Below are 27,765 nucleotides of genomic sequence, written 5' to 3'. Positions count from 1 at the left end.
CAAATTTGTAAGATCTCAGTTATCTGCAAAAATAATAGGGTGGTTATGGTAGGGGATTTTAACTTTCCAAACATAGACTTAAGGGCTTAGATGGACAGAAATTTATTAAGTGTGCAGAACAAAATTTTCTGATTCACTATGTGGATGTACGTTCTAGAGAAGGTGCAAAACTTGATCTACTCTTGGGGAATAAGGCAGGGCAGGTGACTGAGGTGCCAGTGGGGGAGCACTTTGGGAAAAGTGACCATAATTCCATTAGTATTAAAATAGTGATGGAAAAGGATAGACCGGATCTAAAAGTTGAAGTTCTGAATTGGAGAAAGGCCAATTTTGACAGTATTAGGCAAAAACTTTCAAAAGTTGATTGGGGGGGGCGAATGTTTGCAAGTAAAGGGATGGCTGGAAAATGGGAAGCCTTCAAAAATGAGACAACAAGAATCCAGAGACTATATGTTCCTGTTAGGGTGAAGGGCAAGGCTGGTAGGTGTCAGGAATGCTGGATGACTAGAGAAATTGAGGTTTTGGTCAAGAATGAGGAGGAAGCATATGTCAGGTATAGACAGCAGAAATCAAGTAATTCCCTAGAAGAGTATAAAGGCAGTAGGAGTATACTTAAGAGGGAAATCAGGAGGGCAAAAAGGGGACATGAGATAACTTTGGCAAATAGGATTAGGGAGATTCTACAAATACATTAAAGACAAAAGAGTAACTAGGGAGAGAATTGGGCCTCTTAAAGATCACCTATGTGTCGCACCACAGGAGATGGGAGAGATACTAAATGAGTATTTTGCATCAGTCTTTACTGTGGAGAAGGATATGGAAGATAGAGAACATGGGGAAATAAATAGCTATGTCTATATTACAGAGGAGGAGGTGCTGGCCGTCTTAAAATGCATAAAGATGGATAAATCCCTGGGATCTGATCACGTGTATCCTAGATCTCTGTGGGAAGCTAGGGATGTGATTGCTGGGCCCTTGCTGAAATATTTGTATCATCGATAGCCGCAGGAAAGGTGCTAGAAGACTGGAGGTTGGGTAACATGGTGGCACTATTTAAGAAAGGTGGTAAGGAAAAGCCAGGGAACTATAGACCAGCGAACCTGGCATTGGTGCTGGGCAAGTTGTTGGAGGGAATCCTGAGAAACAGGATTTACATGTATTTGGAAAGGCAAGGACTACTTAAGGATAGTCAACATGGCATTGTACATAGGAAATCGTCTCTCATGAACTTGATTAAGTTATTTGAAGAAGTAACAAAGAGGATTGATGACGGCAGAGCTGTGGACATGATCTGTATGGACTTCAGTAAGGCGTTCAACAAGGTTCCTCATGGTAGACTGGCTAGCAAGGTTAGATCACACAGAATAGAGGGAAACTGGTCGCCCTGCTAATAGGAAGGATGTTGTGAAACTTGAGAGGGTTCAGAAAAGATTTATAAGGATGTTGCCAGGGTTGGAGGGTTTGAGCTATAGGGAGAGGCTGAATAGGCTGGGCCTATTTTCCCTGGAGTGTCGTAGGCTGAGACGTTATAGAGGTTTATAAAATCATGAGGGGCATGGATAGGGTCAATAGGCAAGGTCTTTTCCTAGAGGGTATAGGTTTAAGGTGAGAGGGGAAAGATATAAAAGGAACCTAAAGAGCAACTTTTTCATGCAGAGGGTGGTGCGTGTATGGAATGAGCTGCCAGAGGAAGTGGTGGAGGCTGGTACAATTACAACATTTAAAAGGCATCTGAATGAGTATATGAATAGGAAGGCTTTAGAGGAATATGGGCGAAATGTTGGCAGATGGGACTAGATTTATTTAGGATATCTGGTCAGCATGGACGAATTATACCAAAGGGTCTGTTTCCATGCTGTATATCTCTATGACTCTGTAACTTTATCATTATTATTAAGGTTACCAAATCCAGTTAGGTGTTTTCCTCGTGATTTCATCACTTCCTGTTTCCAGCTGTCCCACTCATCTTGTGCAGCAAATAAACATAAGCTCTCAAAGTACACATTTTATGAAAGTCCCCACTTTCTGCTCCCTCTGCCCCCGTCCCCCTCACCTTTGATGGTTTGCATTGCCCATAAAGGACGTTTTTTTAAAATTCATTCACGGCTGAGGACATCACCGACTAGGCCAGCATTTATTGCCTTTTCCTAATTGCCCAGAGGGCAGATAAGAGTCAACTACGTTGCTGTGGGTCTGGAGTCAACTGTAGACAGACCAGGTAAAGATGACAGTTTCCTTCTCTGAAGGACTTTGTTGAACCAGATGGGTTTTCTAACAATTGACAATGGATTCATGGTCATCATTAGATTCTTAATTCCAAATAGTTATTAAATTCAAATTCCACCATCTGCTGTGGTGGAATTCAAACCCAGGTCCCCAGAACATTGCCTGGGTCTCTGGATTAACAGGGGAGCTTTGCTTGTAAATATTCAGTTGGCCTCATGGGTGTTTACTGGTGATGATCAGTAAGTTAAAAAAAAGTCAGTGATTTTGATCATGGGAAGGTTACTGAGTGATTTTGGTGATGGGAAGATCACTCAGTTGTGCGTGATACAACTTCTGGGTAGAGAGAAGAGAAATGAAAGTCCTTATGATTTATCTCCCATGATGCTCACAGCAGTTGAAACCACATGATGTGCGATCTGTCCAGCTGCAAAAGTCTGTGTGATTGCGAGTGTGACAGACTGAGGTTGTCCCTGATAGAGGGAAAGGCAGGGTAAGTTAACACCAGTTAGAATTTGGTGCTGAGACAGAGGGAACCTAAATCAAAAAGGACGGTAATGTAAGTAAGACATTTAAATCTAGAGGTAGTATGTGTGATTAGCGCAATGTTTACTTCTACAGAATTTGCAGAATCTAAACTTTTATCCCTGGGAAGATACAAGGTGATAATAAATTGTAACCTGTTCTCTGTAAACCATGTTATAGCTCCGCACAAAGTATTAATTCCAAGTTCAACATTTATGCAAGAGGCCTTTACGTACAGATCTTAACTTTGGCATAAAACAATTCAATAAATAAGTTAAATGATTTTGTGAAATACATTTTATTTGGTTTAAACCCTTATCTTCGACATGGGGGAAGAATGTTGCTCACCAAACATAAGTTCACTGACATAAAAGTAGAACATGGCACTGTCTGCTCTGTTAAATAGATGTATTTGTAGCGAAGAATCCATTGTGCCAACAAATTTATTCTCCAAAGGGTTTTAGTTACTGAGAAAAAAATGGTAGATGAACACCAACTAGTGGCTAGAGTCTGTAACTGCAAAGTGAGAAAAACAGTTGAGATTTTCTCTAAGTGTGGATTTAAGAATTTATAATAGAGTCATAGAGTCATACAACACGGAAACAGACCCTTCAGTCCAATTCATCCATGCCGATGAAGTTTCCTAAGCTAAATTTGTTCCACTTGCCTGCATTTGGCCCAAATCCCTTCAAAGCTTTCCTATTCACATACCCATTAAAATGTCTTTTAAATATTGTAACTGTACCGCATCTACCACTTCTTCTGGCAGTTCATTGCACTACCAACTACCCTCTTTATGAAAAGCTTATCCCTCAGGTCTCTTTTAAATCTTTCTCCTTAAAAATATGGTCCCTAGTTTTGAACACCCCACCCTCAGGAAAAGACCTTTGCTATTCACCTTATCCATGCCCCTCATGATTTTATTAACCTCTATAAGTTCACCCCTCAACCTTCTACACGCCAGTGAAAAAAGTTCCGGCCTATCCAGCCTCTCCTTATAACGCAAACTCTCCAGTCCCAGTAACATCCTGGTAAATATTTTCTCTGCCCTCTCCAATTTACAAATACCCTTCCTATAACAGAGCAACCAAAACTGTACACAATACTCTAAGAGTGGCTTCAACAACATCCTGTACAACCTCAGCATGGCTTCCCAATTCCTTTACTCCGTGGTCTGAGCAATGAAGACAAGCATGCTAATGCCTTCTTAACCACCCTGTCTACCTGTGATGCCACTTTCAAAGAATTATGTACCTGAACCCTAGGTCTCTCTGTTCAACAACACTACCCAGGAACGTAACATTAACTGTATAAGTCCTACTCTTGTCCATTTTACATTTATCCAAATTAAACTCCATCTGTCACTCCTCAGCCCATTGTCCCAGTTGATCAAAATCCCTTTGTAATCTCAGATAACCTTCATCACTGTCCACTATACCACCAGTTTCAGTGTTATCCACAATCTTAATAACCATGCATCCTAAATTATCATCCAAATTGTCTATATAAATGACAAACAACAGCGGACCCAGCATCAATCCCTGTATAACACCACTGGTCACAGGTCTCCAGCCAGAAAAACAACCCTCCACCACCACCCTCTGTCTCCTAATGTAAAGTCAAGTTTGCATCCAATTGGCAAGCTCACCCTGGATCCTATGTGATCTAACTTCACTAATCAGTCTACCAATTGAACAAGCTGACATGGAAACATGACCAAAAAGGTAACAAAAGAAAGGGTAAGTGCAAGTGAAAATAATATGTTCTATGAAGATAAAAGTGTATGTTTACATGCATCTTCTTGAAGGGCTAAAATATGTGCTGTCTGTTGTCCTTGTTAAAGGTATGCTATCCTTACACCAGAGACCTGGCCTTATTGGCGTGGCGATGAGCGCCAAGGGGCTCTGCATCTTCTTCATTCTGTCAATATTGATACTGACCAGTACCAAATGGGGAAAACCAAAGTATTTGTAAAGAATCCAGAATCGGTACGTTGCTGTTGTAGATTGCTTGCATGTTTTTCAATTAATAGTAAGAATTTGGAATCCAAAACTAGTTTTATTTATGGAACAACACCAAGTCAACTGCATGATTTAAAATTTCCCAATTCATACTAGGAAGGCTCCTTTACTAAAGTGCTGGCGAGTGGCCATTATGATTTGTTCAGCAGTGAATGTTTATGAATGGTTTGTGATATCAATGTTTGTTTCACATTTTATTCCTACCTGTTCTGCCAGTGGTTTTCTTCTTTAATTTAAGTTTATGCTGATCAAGTATTTTGAAATTACAGCTTTTCCTTTTGGAAGAAATGAGAGAACGGAAGTTTGATAAATTTGCAAGAACCATTCAAAAAGCATGGAGGAAATACATTGCACAAAGAAAGTATGAACAGATGAGAGAAGAAGGTAATACATTAATGGTCATCAGAAGAAGTATGTAAGATGTATATACAGATGGGAAACTGTCTGAAGTTGATGACTTGATCCAGTTAAATCTAGTGTAAAGGAGTTTTCAATTTATCATTATGATTAGTTTGTCCAGAGATCTTATAGAGGCTTATAAAATCATGAGGGGCATGGATAAGGAGAATAGACAAGGTCTTGTCCCCAGGGTAGGTCAGTCCAAAACTAGAGGACATAAGTTTAAGGTGAGAGGGGAAAGATTTAAAAGGGATGTAAGGGGCAGCGTTTTCATGCAGAGGGTGGTGCACAGATGGAATGGGCTGCCAGAGGAAGTGGTGGAGGCTGGTACAACTACAACATTTAAAAGGCATCTGGATGGGAACATGAATAGGAAGAGTTTAGAAGAATATAGACCAAATTCTGGCAAGTGGGACTAGATTAATTTAGAATATCTGGTTGGCATGGACGAGTTGAACCAAAGGGTCTGTTGCCGTGCTGTGCAGTTCTATGAGTCTATTTGCTGCAACCATTTAGGAAATTCACTGAAGGCCTCCAAAAGTAGTATCTAGAAATTTTCTTTTGATGGTTACGTCAACATGGAGACAGGAGGAGTTGGAACACTTGTCCTGCCTCCACAGTAATACTACAAACCCTTATTGGCCTGCACCTGACACCTTTCAATCACCTGCCTTCCCCATCTCGGGACTGAATTCAAAACAGCAACCATTGTGTTGGGTAAAAAAACCCTACATTCACTATTCAACCCCAGAAATGAGGTATCTTATTTCTTACTTTTCTTCTCACAGTAACTGAATATAAATTATATAAACTCGAGAGAAGCTATTAGTATTAATTCCTGCATAACCCCTTCAAATAAGGTGATATTTTTATGATTAATAGGAAGGATTCAGTGTCCCAAATTACATTTATTCATGAAACAACATGAAGCTTTTGTTGATAACTAAGTGACTAGTCGACTACATGATTTAACATTGCTCCATCCAGAGTAGGAAATTCATTTTTGTCTTGATTGGCATCTAATTCAAATTATATAGTTGAGCTACCTGAGTCCATTGATCTACTATTACCTCCTGTCTAAGTTATACATCCTTTCAGCACTCTTTTGTTTAAGGTGTAACGCTGACACTTTGTTCTCGATTTAACAACTCTGCTCATTCTGCCAACCTGCCTATAACCTCTTGACCCTTCACTCTTTCTCACACTTTGCTTTGACTTCTAATCCATTATCCTCAATGTTCTTTAAGATGATTTCTCCTGTATTTACAACTAATAATTGACAGAAATGGGAAAAAAAAGGAGGCCCAATCATTGGCTTGAGGTCCTTGTCTCTGCTTTTTGTAAAATTACCATAAATCCTAATTTAGGATGTTTACTGCAGCCTCCAGCATACTTTACAACTTCAAGGAACGAAGAAGGAACAGTATTAACCGAAACTTTGTTGGTGACTATCTTGGCATTGAAGACCGACCAGAGCTACGGCAATTTCTTGGGAAGCGGGAGAGGATAGACTTTGCAGACTCTGTCACCAAGTTTGACAGAAGATTTAAGGTAATGGTTGACAATTATATTTTCAAATAATGGAAAGGGGAACTAGTTATGTTCCATTTCTCTTTTGTTTAGTCATTTTCTCTAATTGTTTTACTTTACGTCTCCACCTTCCTGGGTCCAGATGTTCTCCATGCCAACTACCAAAGTTTTCTCAAAACTTTAGATGTGGTGTTGCCAAACTATATTTGGAAAATTGGTTTATGATAATGGAAATATCAAGTTTCAATTAAGCTTGCTATGGGATGGAATTAGTTTGGTATTTAACAACATTTTTTTAAAAAAAACCATGTGCTCTCAAGGAATTATATGGTTACTTGACATGGGTTATCTAAAAAATATCTCCAATATCACTCTTGGCACTTACGATGCAAGGTCCACTCATCAATGTGGTATTACTTTGCAATATTAAAACTGTGCACAGAGGCATTTTTTTTGTTTGTGCCTGGCAACTGCTCAAGGGAGATGTACTAAGAACATGAAATGATTATGCTGAGTCTTCTCTTACTTTTCATCACCACCAAAATCCTAGGAGTTGCCAGTTTCCAGAAACTGAAGTGGACCAGGGATATAAATACTCTGGCTACAACAACAGATCAGAGGCTGGGAATTTGAAGGCAAATAACTCACCTCCTGACTCTTCAAAGCTGGTTCAGCATTGAAAAGACACCAGTCAGAAATGTGAACGAATACTCTCCACTTGCCTGAGTGCAACTCCAGCAGTAATCAAAAAACTAAACACTATTCAAGACAAAGCAACACACTTGATTCTATCCCATTAAACATTGTTAGGAGTGTAAAGCATCTGCAAGATGCACGAGATGCACTTCAACAACTCATCAAGACTCCTTTGACAGCACCTTCCAAATCCATGGCTTCTGCCACCAAAAATAACAAGGATAGCAGATCCATAAGAATGCTGCAATCCGTGGGTTCTGCTCCAATTCACTCACCATTCAGATTTAGAACTATTTCTCTGCTCCTTCATTGTCATTGTGTCAAAATCCTCGAACTCCCTTCCTAAAACCACTGTGGGCGTTCCTACAGCAGTGATTCAAGAAGGCAGCTCACCAGCAGCTTTTGAAGGAAATTAAGGGTTGAGCAGGCTTTGCCAGCAATGTTCATATCCCTAGAACAGATGCTGTACACAGCAAAGATAAAATGTGTGCACCTTGAATGAGTATAAGGTAACTGTGTAAATGAGATGGAAAATTTGTGTTGGGTCTTCTGTTCATACTTTCCTGTTGGTTGGTTAAATGGACCGGGAGCCAGAAGGATCAGATCTTTTGGCCTGACTTTAATCCTGCTCAGATCAGAGGCTCTGGCTGCAGGGATTTCCTTCTATCGGGCTGGTAGGAGAAGTTCAACAGCTGAAAGCCTTCTGGTTCTTAGTTATATCAACACTACAGACTGGCATGTATTCTGCCAACATGTGTTTTTTCATTATGAATGTGATTAACAATGTGATAATGACTGGATAACCTGCACTTTATTTTGTAATGTTGACTGAGAGATAGTCAACAGCCATGGGAATAACTGGGAATAACTCATCTGCCCTTCTTCTAATTAATGGATTGGAATCTTGTACATTCACCTGAATAGACTGATGGTCCTCTGTTTAATGTCTCATCTGAAAGACGTCTGCTCTTCTGGGAAAGCAGCCATTAGAGCCTGAAACTGACACCAATATCCTTGTGCCTTCAGAGGCAACTGGACCTTTGTCCCCACTTAGAGGCACAAGATCCTGTCATGGGGCATTCCTGCACCTGATAATATATTGGGTAAATTGTAAATGATTTAATGACACAGGTGTACCTCATTTCAGGTCAGGTCAAGCACTCCGCTTCACCTGTATTCAGATACAGACAGGAGGAAAACTGCAGCTATATACAAGAGAATAAGATATGGAAAAACTGTCTAATTTCATAGTACATTCAGCTTGACATGTGTCTAGCATGGGATCTGGCAGATTTTGATTCTGATCATCTTGAAGAGTTTGTGATGTATCAGCTCAGTTTCCCATCCACAATTCCCATAGAATTGGAAGGGTACTGGAGAAGACTGTGATATGAATGACAGGAAATTCAGGTGGAGAAGCCTAAACCTAGTTGTCCTTCCTCCCACTTCCACGGCTATTGTGCCAGTCCCCACAATGGAAAATCTGAAAACCTTGCAGCACCGTGAAAGAAATATAAAGCAAATGAAATAGGTCTCCTTCCATTCTTTTGTCCTGACCTTTACAGTCCAGGATCAGGACATTCCTCAGCAGTAAGGGACAGGAATAATCCTAACCCTAACCTTCCTTGTCTAGATTTTGGTGACTGTAACAATTGTGGAGAGAAGATCTCTTCTTTCCCGTCTTTCTAATTGCCTTCTTCTCTTTAAGTGTTAAAGAGTTAACCAATAACTTATGCTGTAGCAGAGAAAAGAAAGAATCACAGAAATAGAATAATGCCAACAGATTAACGAATCTCATGTGACTGTGTTAAGCATTTACCTTCTAATACAATCAATAATCGTTCAGTTATTGTTGTCTAAAACTCTTTAATAATTTATGCAAACCCATAATGGTGCAGGTTATGAACTTTGAACAGTCAATTATATTCATGGAATCGCGGATGTGAATGCAATCTGAGTTATCACAATACTACAGTAAGACTTTGCAGACTGGCAACGAAAGAACAGCTTCGGAGGTGTTGTATCATTTGTACTAGCAGTGTACCTCCTGTATATTACATCCATTCATTTACTTATTGTATCAGCACAGTATTCACCATAGCATGTTTGTTGTTAAATAATGAGCCTGAAATCATATTCAATTTTTCAGGGTATAAAGCGTGACCTTATACTCTCCGCAAAGTACATTTATCTCATTGGTCGAGAAAAAGTTAAAAAGGGGCCTGAAAAGGGCCAAATCAAAGAGATCCTAAAGAGAAGAATTGAAATTCAGAACATTACTGCTGTTTCTATGAGGTACTGTACTAATGTTTGTGTGGTTACATATTTGCTTTCCTATTTTAGAAAATCTCTAAAACGTGTGGAAAGGCAACAGCCTAGTGTGTTATCACTGGACAGTTAATTCAGAGACCCAGGTAATTTTCTGGGGACCTGGGTTTGAATCATGCCACAGCAGATTCTGGAATTTGAATTCAATAAAAATCTGGAATTAAGACTCTAATGATGATCCTGAATCCATTGTCACTTATCGGAAATACCCATCTGTTTCATTAATGTCCTTTAGGGAAGGAAACTCTCATCCTTATCTGGTCTGGCCTACATGTGACTCCAGACCCACAGCTATGTGGTTGACTCTTAACTGTCCTCTGGGCAATTAGGGGATGAGCAATGAATACTGGCCTAGCCAGCAACACCCTCATCCTGTGAATGAATATAAAAAACCCCAGAAAGCGTATAGACCGTACATTCTGCGATGTATTGTCTCCAGGACAGGTCATAACTTAAGAATTAGAGGGCAGCATGGTGGCTCAGTGGTTGGCACTGCTGCCTGACAGTGCCAGGGACCTGGGTTGGTTTCCTGCCTTGGGAACTGTCTGCACATTTTCCCCATGTCTGTGTCAGTTTCGTCCCAAGGTCCAAAGGTGTGCAGGTTAGGTGGATTGGCCACGTTAAATTGCCCATTGTGTCCAGAGATGTGTAGGCTGGTTGGGTTAGCCATGGGAAATGCAGGGTTACAGGGATAGAGTAGGTCTGGGTGGGATACTCTTGGGGGGTCGGTGTGGACTCAATGGGCTGAATGGCCTGCTTCTACACTGTTGGGATACTATATATTAAAAAAAGTTACACTTGAATCTGTCAATACCCTGGCATTACCACTAACCAGAAACTGAATTGGATTAGCCATATAAACACTGTGGTTTAAAGATCAAATTAATGGCTAGGAATACTGAAGCCAGCAAATCACCTCCTGACTTCTCAAAGCCTGTCCACAATCAACATGGCAAAAGTCAGGCATGTGATGAACTTTCCTGAATGGGGGCAGCTCCAACAATACTCAAGTTTGACATTATCCAGGGCAAAGCAGTCCACTTGAATGGCAGTTCATCCACCACCTTCAATATTCACATCTTCTACACTGACATACAGTGGCAGTAGCCTGTACCATCTACAACATGCGCTACAGCAACTCACCATGACACGCCAACAGCACTTTTCAAACCCGTGATCACTACAACTGGGACCAACAATTGCAGCAGATGCATAATAATGCCATCTTCTGCAATTTCCATTCCAAAACACACACCCTTGGGACTATATTGCCATTCCTTCACTGTTGCTGGGGAAAAATCCTGAAATTGTGACACGCATTTCCTGTGCAGGACACAGAGGTCCTCTCATAGGCCCATGACAATGGACAGTGAGCCAATCGCTCTCCCACCATTGCACAGACTGTACAGCTTTAACTTCTCAATCAGGCTAACAATCCTTCTGTAGTTACTAAATCTGATTGCATTTTTATAGTTTGGTCTTGATTTCATACTGATCTTGGGTGACCAAATCAAACTGTGCGAAGAAAGCAAAGTTAACATTTCGAGCCAAGACCTGGAACTTTAACTCTGCTTTCTTCCCATAGCTGCTACCAGACTTACCAAGTTTCACCAGCAATTCCTGTTTTTGTTTCCGATCTCCAGCATCAACAGTTCTTTGTTTTATTTCTTGTAGCTTTAGGAATCTGGACATCTCAAAAATAAAAAAACTCTCAATTCATCCATTTTATTTGAATTCCTATTATTTATACGGCATGTTGACTGTCAATTTTAAATTCACTTTCAGATCTGCTATCACATGTACCTATGGAAAGGTGTGACAACTGCACCTTGGAGAGATTGCACACAAGATAATGACCATCTTGTGGTTTTATTTCAGCACCAGGCAAGATGATTTTGTTGTCCTGCATGAACCAGAGTATGATAGTCTCCTGGAGTCCATTTTTAAGACTGAATTTGTTAGTCTTCTGTGCAAACGAACTGAAGAGTTAACACATCAGAAATTACAGCTCAAATTCGCTGACTCGTAAGAAAACTCTTCCTTTATACTTCTTTAGTCTTGTGATAATAATGCAAATGACTGTGATGATAGATTGTGATATTATCTGCTTTGATAATGAATATCATACAATTCTTTCTAGACTTTTATTCTCACAGTATTTACTGCGTGTCCTCCACAATTTTATAGATGGACATAAAATTACAGCAGAGAAAAAGACCATTCAGCAGATCAATATGACGTTCTTTATGTCCCACAGGAACCTTCTCCTTCCTTACAAATAGCAAATATTAGGCAAATTAAAATATAAGTAACAAATAACTGCAGTTGTAACACTCATAAGACTACAATCAAATGGGCTATCAAAGTATTATTATAGTAACCAATGAATTTGATATTCCTGTCAGTACAATTAAAACAATGATATTTTTTAACAAAAGGAATTTTAAAACAGTAAATATAATCTTAGGGTTTCACTGCATCTAGACTATAAATCAGTCTGGTTTATTCTATGACTGGGTGAAATAGAATGTAAATTCTAAACTAGTCTGCAGAATTATTGGTCCTGCTATTAGCCTAATGTGGTCTCCAATTCAGGGTAGGCAATCCATAGATGAAAAGTTCACATCAACTCAGCAAGTCAGAATCTGCAATCTGAACAGATTGAAGCAATTTGGTTTCTGGGTTTTGAGTCTCCAAGCTGCACATTAACTGAAATGTGGATTCATGTGATGTGATGGGATCTGTATTTCGAAGGGACAATGTATGCGGATGGATGATTCATTTGGAATGATACATGGTCACAAGAGGAAGGATGCCACTTGGTCAGTTGTGGTCATGCTGGTTCTCATAGAATTCCTGGTAGACAAACTGGAAGCTGGAAGAATACAGCAAGTCAGGCAGCATCTGGAGGAAAGGAGAAGTCAAGTTTTAGAGTATTACCATTCTTCAGGAGCGTATCCTGAAGAAGGGCAATACCCAAAATGTTTCTTCCCTTCAGGTGCTCATCCAGTTTTTGTCTGAAAGCCCCAATTGTGTGTGCGGCATGATATTCTCAGCTAGTGAATTCTGTACCTTGAACACTCATTGTTCCAAAGTTTTTCTTTGTAATACCTTTGATTCTTTTTCCATTCACCTTTAAATCAGTGTCCTCTGATCCTTCTCCCAATGGTAACAGTTTGTCCCTATCTAGTTCATCTAATGTCCTCATGATTTTGAACATGACTATTGTGTTTCATCTTGATTTTTTCTTTTCTAAGGAGAACGCAGCTTCTCCAATCTATCTGCAAAACTGAAGACCCTTGCACCTGGAACCATTTGCATGAATCTTTTCTGCACTGTCTCTAAAGCCTACACATCCTTCCTAAAGTGTGGTGCCCAGAATTGGACACAATAGTTCAATTGAAGCTGAACTAGTGTATTATGAAGGTTCATCATAACTTCCTTTGTTTTTTACTGGCTTTGTTTATAAAGGCATGTAAATTCCTGCCCATTCACGTCCTCTGCACCCTTCAGATATACCTTCGTAAACACCAATTTTAAATTATTTTTTAACTTGGGTAGTAAACTGTGTATTCAATCAATGATGCAAAACTTAACATTTTAAATATTGATACTTTTAAGGAATGATTCAAGGTTATCTGCTGTTTTTAGTTATGGAGCTTCATGTTATTTTGCTTGCATTTAATAGCATACAATTCAAAATCAAGAAGGAAGGCTGGGGAGGTGGTGGTACTCGAAATCTGATATTCACCCGAGGCCAGGGGGACATGGTGGTGCTTAAACCTGCAGGGAAGACACTTAACATTAGCATTGGAGATGGATTACCCAAAAATTCAAGTAAGTGCTTCTGCATGATACCCTATGAAGTAGCATTGAATAGCTATTTGTTGTGTATGCTACAGTTTCCAAAAAGGATAAGTTGAGAGAAAGAGAGCTGTTTCCATGACTGGAACATGCTGCATTAGGCAACTAATAAATTGCTTGTATCAATCCTTTCAAATTCAGAGTCCTAAAGATATGGAGGTACAGCATACCAGTTAATCAGAGAATGCCAAATATGTTTTAATATTTATGTTTATGTCATGAATATTCACCCTTCATAGAACATAAAATATCAAATTTTTCATGTATAGTTAGCCCCTCAGTGGCTTCATCCAAAACTACAGTGTCAGTTTCCACACCAAAGTCATTGATTTCTTGCACCACTTGTCACATATCCAGTCCTGCTTGAGCAGAAACTGAGTAGCGAGAAGACAAATTGGATGAAATTTAAGTTATTCAAAATCAACCCACTTCCACTGACTTCATACCGTTCCATTGTCTCTGATCATCATTCACAACATCCATTCACTTGGAACCCACTCTATCCCCCTGGACTTGGCTGAGACTGAATCGGGTCATTCACAGCTTTGGTGTAGTATTTCACCAATGATGAGTTTCTGCCTCCATCACAAATGCAGTCTTCTTTCATCTTTGTAACATGACCTGCCTCTTCCCCTATCTCTGTTCAGCTGCTGCTGGAACCCTCCTCCACTCCTTTGTTACCTCTAGACTCAGCTAATTTAATGCCGTCCTGATCAACCTCCCATCTTCCAACCTCATACCCTAACTCACACCAAGTCCTGTTCAGTGTCACCCCACTGCTCAATGTCCCACATTGACTCCCAGTCCAGCTAAGCCTCAACATTAAAATTCTCAACTTTGTTTTTGAATTCCTCCATGGCCTCACTCCATTCTATTCTATAATCTGTTCCAGCCTTAAAACATTTTGAGACTCCCCAATTTTCATTGCTTAATCATGCATGGCCATGATTGCTTGCTAAATTTCTTCCACTGTCTATCTTCCTCCTCTTTTATGACACTTCTTAAAACCTTCCTCATTGGCCAAGCTTTTGCTTGCCTGCCCCAACATCTGATAATGCAGCTCAATACCAAATTTGTATAGAAATATGCCTGTTTGCAGTTAAAGAAGTGTCACTGGACTCAAAAATGCTAACTCTGCTTTCTCTCCACAGATGATGAGTTTCTCCAGTAATTTATGATTTTGTTTTCAATTTCCAGCATCTGCAGATCTTTATTTTATTTCAATGGAAATACAAGTGGTTCTTGCTCTCGCTGCATGGTGTATATCTCATAATCAACACTTTGTTAGCTGTTCACTGTATTTACCGTGCAGATCTCTTTTTGGGTCCATGGATCCTGCTTAGAACCAGGGCTGGGGATAGGAAATGGTGACAGGAATATTCACCATGAATTCTTCTCATCAAACTGTTACAATTTGCATTTCATTATTATGCTGCACTGAGCATATTTTAAGCAAAATATATCTATTATTTATATGTCTCAGACATTAAGATTAACAAGCGCATGTGTTAACCCAAAACTATCCATTTTCCCCCCACCTATCCTTTTGTTACCAATTCCATTATTCTCTCGAACTATTCAATTTCCCAGCCCTTTGTTACTCCCACACACTCTTCCAAGTTGTTAGCAATATAGCAAGTGTTGTCTGAAATAATTACATATTGCCAGCAATGCTTGCTGACATGCACAGAGAATAAGATTTTTGCATTGTTTTAGAACGGCATTTATATTGAATTAGTAAACAGCTGTCACTGCATAGTAGCTGGCCATACCCTCTGTGCTGTGAGACACTAACATTACTTTTCCCTTCTTTGTTACAGAGCCAACAAGGAAAGGTGTTGTTGCACAGAGCAGACGATTTACAAAAGGTACTCCAAACAGAGCTGCCCCACCACCGCCATCAGGTAAGCAATGGTGTATAAGAATCAATTTATGTAAATAAACAAAGCAACAGAAGTGCAGACAATCTCTTTATCATGCTGACAAATATGTGGCAGCTTTCAATATTTCCTGCTACCAAAGCGTTCACTTAATAGGGCAGAATTACAAGAATGCTCTGGTTGGTAGAGTCATTGCCATGGAGCATGCATGAGGGAATAGTTAACTGTCAATGTGCTAAATTAATTATCTGTAGTAATGTTGCTGCAAACTCAACAGAGGAAATCTTCCTGCAATTGAAACAGGGCTCCTTCCAAGCTTTCTCCTGATCTTTACAATCTGGGATCTCAGCATCCCGAAACAGGAAGAGACGGGAAAATTAGCCTGCTTTGTCTAGATCTCAGCGGTTGCAAAAAAAAACTGTGGAGAGATTTTCTTTTCCTTTTCAAGTGTTAAAGAGGTTAAGCAATAACTCACATAAATAAAATAATGCCAATGTTAAAATAGCAGATTAAACATTTTCATGTGACTATGTTAAACATTTATCTTCTAATACAATCAATAATCATTTAGTTGTCTGAAATCCTATAATAATTTTTAACAACAATAGGAACAATATGAACACTGCTGAAACTTACTGAAGTAAGTAGTAGGGGCACTCCTAACAAAGTAATGTGTGTACCTGTGAGGTATGCATATGATCTGCTGTTGGATCTCATATCTCAATATTCATTGTACTGCTCCAAATTGTACATTTTACTTGTTTTGCAATTGAAAAATGCTAAATCAGGACTGCACACAGTGAAATTAACGCTCATCCCAAATAGAATTTCAAAGGATAAAGTCTTTCAAACAATGGCTATTTTTCTTACTTCAGGGCAATGTCGGAATGGTGCACCAAGATTCCCACAAAATAATCAGACGAAACAGGATCAAACCTATTCCAGACCCATGAAAGGACCAAGAATATGCACCATCAGTTCTGAAATGCCTTCGCTGCCAAAACAAGGTGCAACCACTAAAGCAAGAAGAACAACAAACAATGATGCTAATATGGAATTCATGAAAGTTCCTGATCAGGGAGTTGCAGGGTAGGTCACAAAATATGCTGTGTAGGAGATATACAGGGTCAAATAAAGGTGATCCAGTACAGTTAACATTATGTGTATCCCTGATTCAGAACATTGTGTCTTCATATCCCAGTAAAGGACTTCAGCACCTAATTAAAACTAACCTTATGTTGAGTAATGCAATGCTGTTACTGTCATATCTTGTTGTGTAAGCCACTGTGAAATAGCAAAGGATGTTGTATTACATTAGAGATTCTATATCAATGCAAATTGTTGTTTTTGGATAACAAGGGTCTAGGCCCGAAATGTCAGCTTTCCTGCTCCTATGATGCTGCTTGCCCTGCTGTGTTCATCCAGCTCTACACCTTGTTATCTCAGATTCTCCAGCATCAGCAGTTCCTACTATCTCTGTTGTTTTTGGAGATGCTTTTCAGTAGGACGAGTCGTTCAGCTGAAGGCCTGTATCACATAAAATTACTGCAGTGAAGAAGCAGGCCATTTGGCCCATCAAGTCCACAGTGACCGCCCAAAGAGCATCCCACCCAGACTCAACTGTCTACTCTACCCTCATAGACCTACATCTCCCATGGCTAATCCCCTTGTCTACACATCCCTGGTTACTATGAGCAATTTAGCATGCTCAATCGACCTAAACTGCACATCTTTGGATTGTGGGAGGAAACCCATACAGACACATGGAGAATGTGCAAACTCCACACAGACAGTCACCTACGGTTGGAATCAAACCCAGGTCCCTCGCGCTGTGAGGCAGCAGTGCTAACCACTGAGCCACCGTGCCAGCCTGATTTTTACCATCAGTGGGATTTATGGTCACTTTTTTGTCATGAGAAAGGTTTTGGATTTAAGTTAGGTTGACTGTATTAATCTATGAAAGAAGAACACTTATGCATACAAACATACATATGAATTAGGATTATGCCAATCTGGACCTCACGCCTGACCTGCCATTCAACAAAATCATGGCTCATCTGACTGTAATCTCAAATCTACATCCCCATATGCCCCGGTAACCTTTCAAACCCTTCCTTTAACAAGAACCTACCCACCTCTGCCTTAAAAAAAAAATTCAAGGACTACACTTCCACCACCTTTTTAGGGACAGAGTTACAAAGACTTACAACCCTCTGAGAAAACAAAAAATGCCTAAACTCTGATTTGGATGACCCCTGGTTTTTAAACAATTACCTCTAATTCTAGATTACCCCATAACAGGAATCGTCCTCTCCATGTCTACTGTGTGGAAAATCTTCAGGACCTTGTATGCTTCAATCAAGTCATCTCTCACTCCTCAAAACTCCTGCAGATACAAGCCTAACCCATCCAATGTGCTCTCATAAGACAACCCACACATTCCCGGTCTTAGTCTGAATTTAAAAAGTACACCACTGCAAGCATTGTAGAATATTTATTAAAACCACTCAACACTGCATGCAACCAGAAACTCTGAGATGGTGTTGGTGATTTTAACTCCCTGCCTAGAGACAGATTTGGGAGCGAGAGGTTTGGCTTATCCAGGCCTCATTAACATTCAACTGGCTGGCAACCTGGCCAAAGTGCCTGTGGGAATGATGGACCTTTGGCTGGTAATCCAAAGTAAATGAGGGTATGTGGGTTCTGAGGCAGTCACTGGTTTAGAAGTAGCAGTGCTCAAGGCCAAGAGGCTGATGCCTTCCTTGCAGATTCTCCACAAAGGGCACTTTACTTTTCTCTTTAGTGAACTGAACAGGATCGTACTGTCTGATCAATGGCAGACACCAGAATTACAGGGTAGGATAACATCAGTGTTCTATTGACCCAACAGAACAATAATCTGCAGAAATGGATGAGGCTCAAATCAGGACCCTTACTTGATTGGTTCAGTCTAAACCAATGTGCCAGGATGGCCATGTACAGTGACATAATTGTAGTGTTGCTAGACCAGGAAACCAGCAGTTGTGATTCAAGTCCCATTGTGCTAAGTTCTGAAACTGTAGATTCAACAATATGTGGCCATTTGTGGGCTGGTGCCAAAAAGTACAGCTGAATTGTTGTGAAAACTCAACAGGTTCTGTTATCTTTCAGGGAAAGGACACTAACATTCCTATCTGGGCCAGTGCCAGGCTACAAAACTTGCCCTTGAGACACTCAGCAGTGGCTGAATTTCTTTTCTAATTCATTCATGGGATATAGGCATCGTTAGCCAGGCCAGCATCCCTGGGCAAGATGGTGGCCACTGCTTACCAAAATCTTGCCCATATCCCCGTGCAAATAATATTTGAAGAAACTATGCTTCAGGGTGCAATGAATCTCTTGTTATTAATGTATCTTTGTAGAGTGCAAAGAAGAAGAAGTGTATCTCAAAGACCTCTGCCTGGTGTGGGCCGCCCAAAACCACAAACACAGCGTCCAAGATGTAGGGCACTCTATCAGTACACAGGGCAGGATGTAGATGAAATCAGTTTCAATGTCAATGACATCATTGAAATCCTTCTTGAAGGTAAGAAAATGCAGCTGTTACATATGTTAAAAAATATAATTTGCTGATCACAGCTAGGAAACAAAGAATACATATTAGATTCAAAGCACTGTTGCATCTTTCTTTCCCATATATTAAATACTGATTATTTACAACTGAAGTATTATATATGAATTGGCTTCTATGTTTTCTTGTTCTTATGGGAGCTATAGCTAGACCTGGAAAATTTCAAAATTTTTCTCTTTGAATTCCAACAATTCAATTTATGGAAGTATCGCTGGAGACAGTATCAGGGCTTTTTTTGATTTAAATGACTTACCACTTCATTCAAAGTGAGTTGTCAAGCGAATACACAACTGAATCAATCACACAACATTGCTAATATTTGAAGTGATGTGGCTTATTTCTGTCTCTGGCATCTGGAGAAACAAAGTTGAACACTATGAATGGGTTCTTTGGCCTAACCCCAGTAACCACCCACCGAGGGGTTATGTCATATTAAGTTATTGGCCTATCCTGCAAATCTCCTGACGCCCTTACAAGTATGAACATATGAATTGGAGCAGCAACAGGCTATTTGGCCCTTCAAGTCTGGTCTGCCATTCAATACAATCATAGTGGATCTGTTGGTGTTCTGAGGTCCACATTCCCATCTATCCCATTAACTTTTCATTCCCATACTTAAGAAGAATCTATCCACCTCTGTCTTAAATATATTCAAAGATCTCACCTCCATCACCTTCTGAGGTAGAGAGTTCCAAAGTCACCTAACCTTCAGAGAAGAAATTTCACCTCATTTCTGTTCTAAAATGACGATTGCTCATTTTAAAACATTATCCCTTAATTCTCTACCCATCCACAACAGTAAATATCCTTTCCATGTCCACCTTCTCAAAACCATTCAGGGTCTTATAAATTTCTATCAAATCACCCTTCAGTCTTCTGAACTCTAGTGAAAACAATGTGCTCATTTCAGGTATCAATCTAGTAAACCAACTGTGAACCACCTTTAATGCACTTACATCCTTCCTTAAATAAGGAGAACAAAACTGTGCATAATATCTGAGATGTGATCTCACCAATGCTCCTTATAACTACATATCCTCGCTTTTATGTGCAACTTCTCTTATAGTGTAGCATCCTAAAAGTTCTTTTAATCATTTGCTGTTCCTGAATGCTAACATTTTGTGATTCATGCATGAGAACACTTAGATCTCTCTGCACTTTGGAATGTTGCAGTGGCTGTCCATTTAAGTAATACTCTGCTTTGTTACTCTTCACATTTTCACACATTACACTTCATCTGCCAGGTTTTTGCTCACACACTTTGCCTGCCTATAGCCATCTGCATACTTGTTATCTTCATGACATACATTTCTACCTATAGAGTCATAGAGTTAAACAGCACGGAAGCAGACCCTTCCACCCAACCAGTCTGTGTTGAACATAACCCAAACCAAACTAGTCCCACCTGCCCGTTCCTGGCCCATATCCCTCCAAACCGTTCCTATTCATGTATTTATCTAAATATCTTTTAATCAGATGATTGACAAAAATTGGAACCAGTTGAGGGCCCAGCGCAAATCCTGTGGATCCCCACTCATTGCATCCTGCCAATCTGAGAAAGACTATTACCCCTAGACCATGAGTATTACACTGCGTAATAGAAACAGAAGTTGTTGGAAAAGCTCAGCAGGTCTGGCAGCATCTATGAAGAAAAGATCAGAGTTAACGTTTCAGGTCTGATGTTTGTCTCAGTGTTCTGAGGAAGGGTCATCGGACCCGAAACGTTAACTCTGATTCTTTTCTCCACAGATGCTGTCAGACCTGCTGAGCTTTTCCAGCAACTTCTGTTTTTGTTCCTGATTTACAGTATCTGCTGTTCTTTCGGTTTTTACACTGCTTAATATACCTTTGTGTGGAAGCTTCTCAAATGCCTTCTAGAAATCCACATACATTAAATCAACAGCCTTCCCTCGATCTGCAGCACATATTATTCCCTCGAAAAATTCCGACAAATTGTTAAAACGGGAATTCCCTTTCACAAAACTATGCTGACTCTTCCTGATTAGCCTGAGTTTTGGCAAGTGCCCAGTTATAACTTCCTTAATTACTGATTCTAATAGCTTCCCCATGACAGACATCCCACTAACTGGCCTGTTGTTTCCTGTTTTCTGCCTCCTTTCCTTCTTTCCTTGCTGCTTGATCTGAGTGTGCTAAAATTACATTTAATCCACCATTTTTTTTATTTCAAAAATATACTTTATGTGCATACATAGTCACTAGATCAGTTCGATTCTGTATAGTCTTTACATATGGAGGGCAAACAAACGGCATTTCTTACTTATACAACACAATATTTACATACACTTGAGGCACCAGGATGTTCCGATAACTGAACAGACCTCTATTGTACTTTGGGCAAAAGACCTTACTTGGTGGTCTTTCTCCACTGCATCTTCATGGCAGCTGCCCCAAGCTTTAGTGCATCCCCTAGCATGTAGTCCTGGACCTTGGAATGTGCCAGTCTACAACATTCAGTCAAGGTCAACTCCTTGCTCTGGAAGACCAACACGTTTCCGGCAGACCAAAGAGCGTCTTTCACTGAGTTGATGGCCCTCCAGATGCAGTCGATGTTTGTCTCGATGTGCATCCCGGGGAACAGACCGCACAGCACAGAGTCGCGCGTCATGGAGCTGCCCAGGACAAACCTCAACAAAAACCATTACATCTCTCTCCAGAATTCCTTTGCAAAGGCACATACCAGCAGGAGATGTGTGACAGTCTGTCCCCTGCCTGCAGCTGCTCCCAGAGCAGCATGTGGTGGCACAGATACTCTGAGCGTATCTGAAGGACATGGCGGATACTACCCATCTCAGCACCAGCCAAGCAACGTCTTGGTGCTTGTTAGGAAGTTCTGGTGAAGAGGCATTCTACCAAATGACTTTGACAGTTTGCTGAGGGAATCACGCAACAGGATTCACCACCTCCTTTTCCCACAGTGTCTCAAGGACGCTATGTGCTGACCACTACCTGATGGACTTGTGGTCAACAGTGTATTTCTTTGCAAATTTCTCCACAAAGGACAGGTGATACAGAATTGTCCAACTACTTGGAGCGTTCCATAGCAAGAAGTCTATGTCCATCCTTCACAACACACTGGGGACAGGTAGAACCTCAGTACACAGTGACTCTTGGTGTTTGCATACCGTGGGTCTACGCACAGCTCGATGCAGCTGCACACAAAGGTGGCCTTCAGGGTGAAGGTGGGTATGTTCTTCACCTCCTTATCCAGAGTTTTGTACATGATGTCCCTGTGGACACAGTCCATCTTAGACCTCCAGATGAAGCAGTAGATGGCTCAGGTGACTGCAACGGCACAGGTCCAGGGAATGGGCCAGACCTGCGGCATGTACAACAACACGAGAGAGTACCTCACACCTGATATCCAGGCTTTTATCCAAAACGGAGAAGAAACGGTACTCCCAAAAGCCCAGTTTCGGCCTCACCTTGGCGATACATTCCTCTCAAGTTTTTGCAAAATGCCTCAGCTTCTCTGAACCACATTCCCAGCACCTTCAGGTAATCTGTCCTGGTGGTGAAGGGGATAAAGGATCAGTTGGTCCAGTTCCCAAAGAACATGGCCTTACTCTTGCCTTGATTTACCTTGGCTCCCAAGGCCAGTTCAAACTGATCGCAGATGCTCATGTAATCTGTGATACTCAGTGTGAAATCCACACTTCAGTTTCTGCAGCCTGCTCTGCAACATTCATGTCAATGGCGTGGCCCTGTTTAGATTCATCCCCTCTACATTGAATTGAATTTATAATAATGTCCACCAGTCAAAATAAGACAAAAATAGTTTATTTGATGCTTAATTTTTAACTTGCGGAGAGAACAGGTCGTCTTCTTTGGCAAACTGGTAGCCTGATTTAGTTTACATTTTCTTTTAAAAGTGTACATGAGAATTTGAACATGGACATGTATGCAAATCTGATGAATACCTTGAATTTTCCAGATCCGTCAGGATGGTGGAAGGGTCGTTTACATGGAAAAGAAGGTCTTTTTCCAGGAAATTACGTGGAGAAAATATGAACTATTGTGAACTTGGTTCCAAATCTGGCAGAGAATCAGAAGCAAAGAAAAATGGATCAGCTAATGGACAACCTGTGCAACAGAGCGATCATCCAAGAGGAACTTTTTATTCAGGAATGGCTTCATTCTCAATACGCATTTATGGGAACTGAAACTGGCCTTTCAGCAGCTCCTATTTGTTCCAACATTCAATTAGATCATAACTAATCTGCATCTCAACTCCATCTACCTACCATTATAACAATAAAGCTGCTTAAAAAATCAGTTTAAACTGGGGTTTTACAGTCACAATTTATAACCAGTGCTGTAATTAAGACATCAGTGAAAACCCTTGTTTAAAAAGAAATTAGCAGGAGATTTGAATGTATATACATACATTTTGTAGCTTTTACTTGTTATAAGGTTTGATAAGCAAATGAAGCTTAGCTAAAACTATTGAGTTAGCATAAATTATTTGTATTATCTTTCCCTTTTGCTATAGGATACAAACCACCAATGAAAAATGTCTATTTTGAGGTAGATTTTGTGTTGGAAGGTACTTAGCACAAATAGGGCACATTCAAGCCAATTAGGAGCAGTACTTTGATAATGTCTTCTTGCTTAGTACACAATAAAATGTAACATGAGTTACAAGAAGAAGTACTGACAATTACAGGGCAACATACAGTATTGCCTGCAATTCTGGTCTCCCTCCTATACAAAGGATATTGTGAAACTAGGAAGGGTTCAGAAAAGATTTATGAGGATGTTGCCACAGTTGGAGGGTTTGAGCTAAAGGGAAAGGGTGAATAGGCTGGGGATATTTTCCCAGGAGTGTCGGAGGCTGAGGAGTGGCCTTATAGAAATTTATAAAATCATGTGGGGTAGAGATAGGGTAAATCAGCAAGGTCTTTTCCCTGGGTGGGGAAGTCCAAAACTAGAGGGCATAGGTTTAGCTGAGAGGGTAAAGATATAAAAGGGACCTAAAGAGCAACTTTTGCAGGCAGAGGTTGGTGCATGTCTGGAATGAGCTACTAGAGGAAGTGGTAGAGGCTGGTACGATTACAACATTTAAAAGACATCTGGATGGCTACATGAATAGGAAGGGTTTAGAAAGATATGGGCCAAATGCTGGCAAATGGGACTAGATTTATATAGGATATCTGGTCGGCATGGACAAGTTGGTCCAAAGGGTCTATTTCCATGCTGTATAAGTCTTTGAATCTATGTGCATTAGATTGTTTATTTAAAGGGACAGTTACTCAGGGATTGGTTCAGTAAACCTCATTCAACTGTCATGTCGCCTTCTATTTCCTGTCTTCAAATTTCCCGTCAGTGACATCATCAAAATCATAGCATAAAGTTGCATATGATTGCTGACAACACCCATCTCTACCTCACTAAAGGAAAGGCAAATTTGCCACAGTCTTACCAGACAAAGGGCTGCTCTCTCCTTAAAGAGAGACAACTGGTGGTGCTTTAACCTGAGGTGACAATGCCTCAAGTTAGGGGAGAATTTGAGAAGGAGGATCCTTCATGGTAACCTCAAGTGCCAGGGAATTGAACCCACACTGTTGGCACCACTCTGTACTGTAAGCCAGTCATCCAGCTAATCTGAGCTAACCAACATTCATCTCTACCGTGCCTTAGTCCCTGCATCATCTCTAAGTTGTCAGACTCTTGTTCAACATCCAGTATTGGAAGAGAAAAATGTTCTTCCACAAAATATCAAGAAAACCAATGTTATGATCTATTGTCTTAGCAACCAACTTCATTCCTGTGCCTAGTAAATATCAAAGCAGACTGTTTGCAACACTGTTGTTGTGTTTGACCCTAGCATGAGCGACAAACTGCACTTTCATGTGATCACGAGTCTGTCGACTTCCAATTCTATGACAATGCCCACATCCTATCCCACCTCCTCCACTCATCTGTTGCTGAATTAATAATCTTTAAGGCCCCACCCCCATCCATTATTGTTAGATTTAATCCTAAACTAGGCAAGATTTCAGATCATTAAAAAATTTAGTCAATGTTACTAATTATAAACTTGGTCCTGTAATGAAATGTCCTCCCTATTAGAAGTTTTCAAACTAGCAAAATTATCTCAGGATAGAATCTATCTACAGATAAACTACAACAGAATCAACTTGCCAAGCGAACCAATAGAATCCTAGCTTAGGAATTCAAGGATATTGTTATCCAATTGTGGGTTCTTGTAGAATTAAGTGTGAAACTACAAACCTCTAATTACTTAAGAATATTTATTATAGGAATCAGTTCTGATTTACATTGTAATAATGAGTACAATATAATTGATTATAGAATAATTAAGGACAATCAATTCACTTAGAACCAGGGGACACAGTTAAGAAGGAGAGCCCTCTCTCTCTCCATGGATGCTGCCTGGCCCACTGTGATCTCCAGCAATTTGTGTTTTCAAAACATTGAATGTTTTCAAGAGGAACTAAATATAGTTCTTTGGGGCTAAAGGGATCAAAAGGTATGGGGAGATAAGGTACTTAGTTACATTATTAGCCATGATCATACTGAGTGCTGGAGAAGACTTGATGGGCTAAATAACCTACTCCTGCTTCTATTTTCTCTGTTCATAGGATCACAGAATTCCTACAGTGTGGCAACAGGCCATTCAGCCCATCAAATCCACATTGACCCTCTGAAGAGCATCCTACCCTGACCCAATCCCTATTGTTTATATATAGCAACAAAACTAACGAAAGTAAATATTCAACAACATATCTACTTTATAAGGAGTGGTGACTAGATGTTCAATTAAAAGCTGTTATGTTGTGAAAATTCTGCTTTAAATTTAAACACAACCTTTAAATCTCAAAGGAAAAACTGGATAGTCAAACAAATATGTTAAGAAGATCATTTTCACAATCCAAGTATAGTTTCTCAGTAAAATGAAGTGCCTTTGTCTCAAGCATTCATTAATAGCAAATTAACAGGAGAGCCTAGCAGACCAGACTGTACGTGCTGTTAACACAAAACAGTTTTGGTCTATCTCTGCTGATCCGCAAAGCTAAATTTTTAACAATAAATTACTGTTCTCTGTAGGTCTAGAAAAACATTGTTATTATTTAGTGTCATCAAAGATGAAAAAATTGATGGATCAAAATAATCTGTTTTCAAAAAATCTGATTCTCAGTAAACAGGGGCAAAGTCATCCATACCTCCATAACCATTTGTAACACTATAAGCTTGCTTCTGGCAAAGCTTCAGATTCTCATACTGCCTAATTCAGAAATTAAATTTAACACCTTAATTGCTGAATTACTTTGGTGATTATCTTCACAGCTGAAACCCTCACTCATGGCTTTGTTACTTCTGGATTTAACAATTCTAAGACAGTCTAATCTGGCCTCTTATCTCTAACCCTCTCTAAATTTGAGATAGTCTAAAAATCTGCTATCTATCCTAACTGCAAACGTTCCACTTACCCCATTACCCATTAGCTTGCTGGACTATATTGTCTCCCAATCTAATGAACCTCAACTGTAATGTTCTTATTCCTGTCTTCAACTACCTTGTTGCTTTCTCCTCTCCCTATGTTTGTAACCTCCTGTAGCTCATTAACAGTCCAATTCACTACTCTTCCAATTCTGACCTCTGCTGCATCACTTGTTTTAATTGAATGACAATACCTAGACCCTAAACTGTGAAATTCCCTCCCTCAACTTCTCTATCTCTCTACTTCCTCCTCCTCCTCTTAGATATTTCTTAAAAGCTATCCATTTGACAAACTTTTCAATCATCTGGCCCAATGTTTCTTCATGTAGTTCGACATCCAGTCTTACTGAATAATATTCCTATGAAGTGACTCAGGTCTTTGCCAGAAGTGTTATAGGAATTTAAGCTTTTGCTGTAAAGCACAAAAAAAACGATACTGGAAAAAGGATAGGATGTCAAAATCCATCACCTATGGCCTCAACAGGTCCAATTCTCAGAAAGCTAGACTAACCTCTTGCCCACTTTGTCCTCTGAATGGACTGTGAGTGAGGTTATACTAGAAAAAAATGAAAACTGTGTGAAATCACAGACCTATCATTACAGAAAATGCATGTCATTCAAAAGTTTAATAAAAAAACTTTGGGTGCGTTCAATTTTTCTAAATAGTATGTTTCTTAATACATTATGTGAGAATGACACAATCAGTTGAGCTTGCTATATATTTTTATATCCTAAGGATTAAGTCTTTGATATGTGTCTTTTTTACCTTTGTAAGAACTCTTGATTTTGCAGTTTTTCATTTCCAAAGATAACCCACAAAGTTGCACTTATGTAAGACCTTTAAAGGAGTTAAAGTTCCCAAGACAGAGCCAGCAAGGAGATATGAGGATGGATGATCAAAAGTCTGGTCAAAGAGCTGGTGGAGCACCAATGGCTGAGTGATGAAAATCAGGCATGTGGATTTTATTATTCATCACGCAGAGAAACAAACTCACTCCAAGCCACCATGAACAAAATTAAACCAAATAAATTAATTTCTCTGAAACTGAACCCTAATAATGTGCAGAAAGAGTAATCACTATTTTGTCTCACCTTCCTGGAGTATACATTGTGCATCCTACTGTTGGTCAAAGCAAATCTATATTTAAATTAGGTGAGATAACAAGGTGTAGAGCTGGATGAACATAGCAGGCCAAGCAGCATCAGA

General features: G+C 39.9%; 1 protein-coding gene across 1 annotated transcript in view; it reads left to right on the top strand.

Moving 5' to 3' along the window:
* Positions 1-27,749, top strand: part of myo1f (myosin IF) — a 135,755-nt gene extending 108,006 nt beyond the window's left edge. The window contains exons 19-28 of the mRNA XM_020511023.2: positions 4,592-4,736; positions 5,039-5,153; positions 6,550-6,719; positions 9,544-9,689; positions 11,601-11,747; positions 13,411-13,559; positions 15,407-15,490; positions 16,342-16,555; positions 18,868-19,031; positions 23,029-27,749. Of these exons, the coding sequence (XP_020366612.1) occupies positions 4,592-4,736; positions 5,039-5,153; positions 6,550-6,719; positions 9,544-9,689; positions 11,601-11,747; positions 13,411-13,559; positions 15,407-15,490; positions 16,342-16,555; positions 18,868-19,031; positions 23,029-23,105 (1,411 nt within the window). The 3' untranslated portion in view covers positions 23,106-27,749. The remainder of the gene's footprint in view (positions 1-4,591; positions 4,737-5,038; positions 5,154-6,549; positions 6,720-9,543; positions 9,690-11,600; positions 11,748-13,410; positions 13,560-15,406; positions 15,491-16,341; positions 16,556-18,867; positions 19,032-23,028) is intronic.
* Positions 27,750-27,765: the final 16 nt, after the last annotated feature.

The sequence above is a fragment of the Rhincodon typus genome, chromosome 29, assembly GCF_021869965.1.
Source record: "Rhincodon typus isolate 14 chromosome 29, sRhiTyp1.1, whole genome shotgun sequence".
Taxonomy (NCBI): domain Eukaryota; kingdom Metazoa; phylum Chordata; class Chondrichthyes; order Orectolobiformes; family Rhincodontidae; genus Rhincodon; species Rhincodon typus.
The sequence above is the reverse complement of the archived record's forward strand: the minus strand, read 5'-3'. Positions and strand labels throughout refer to the sequence as shown.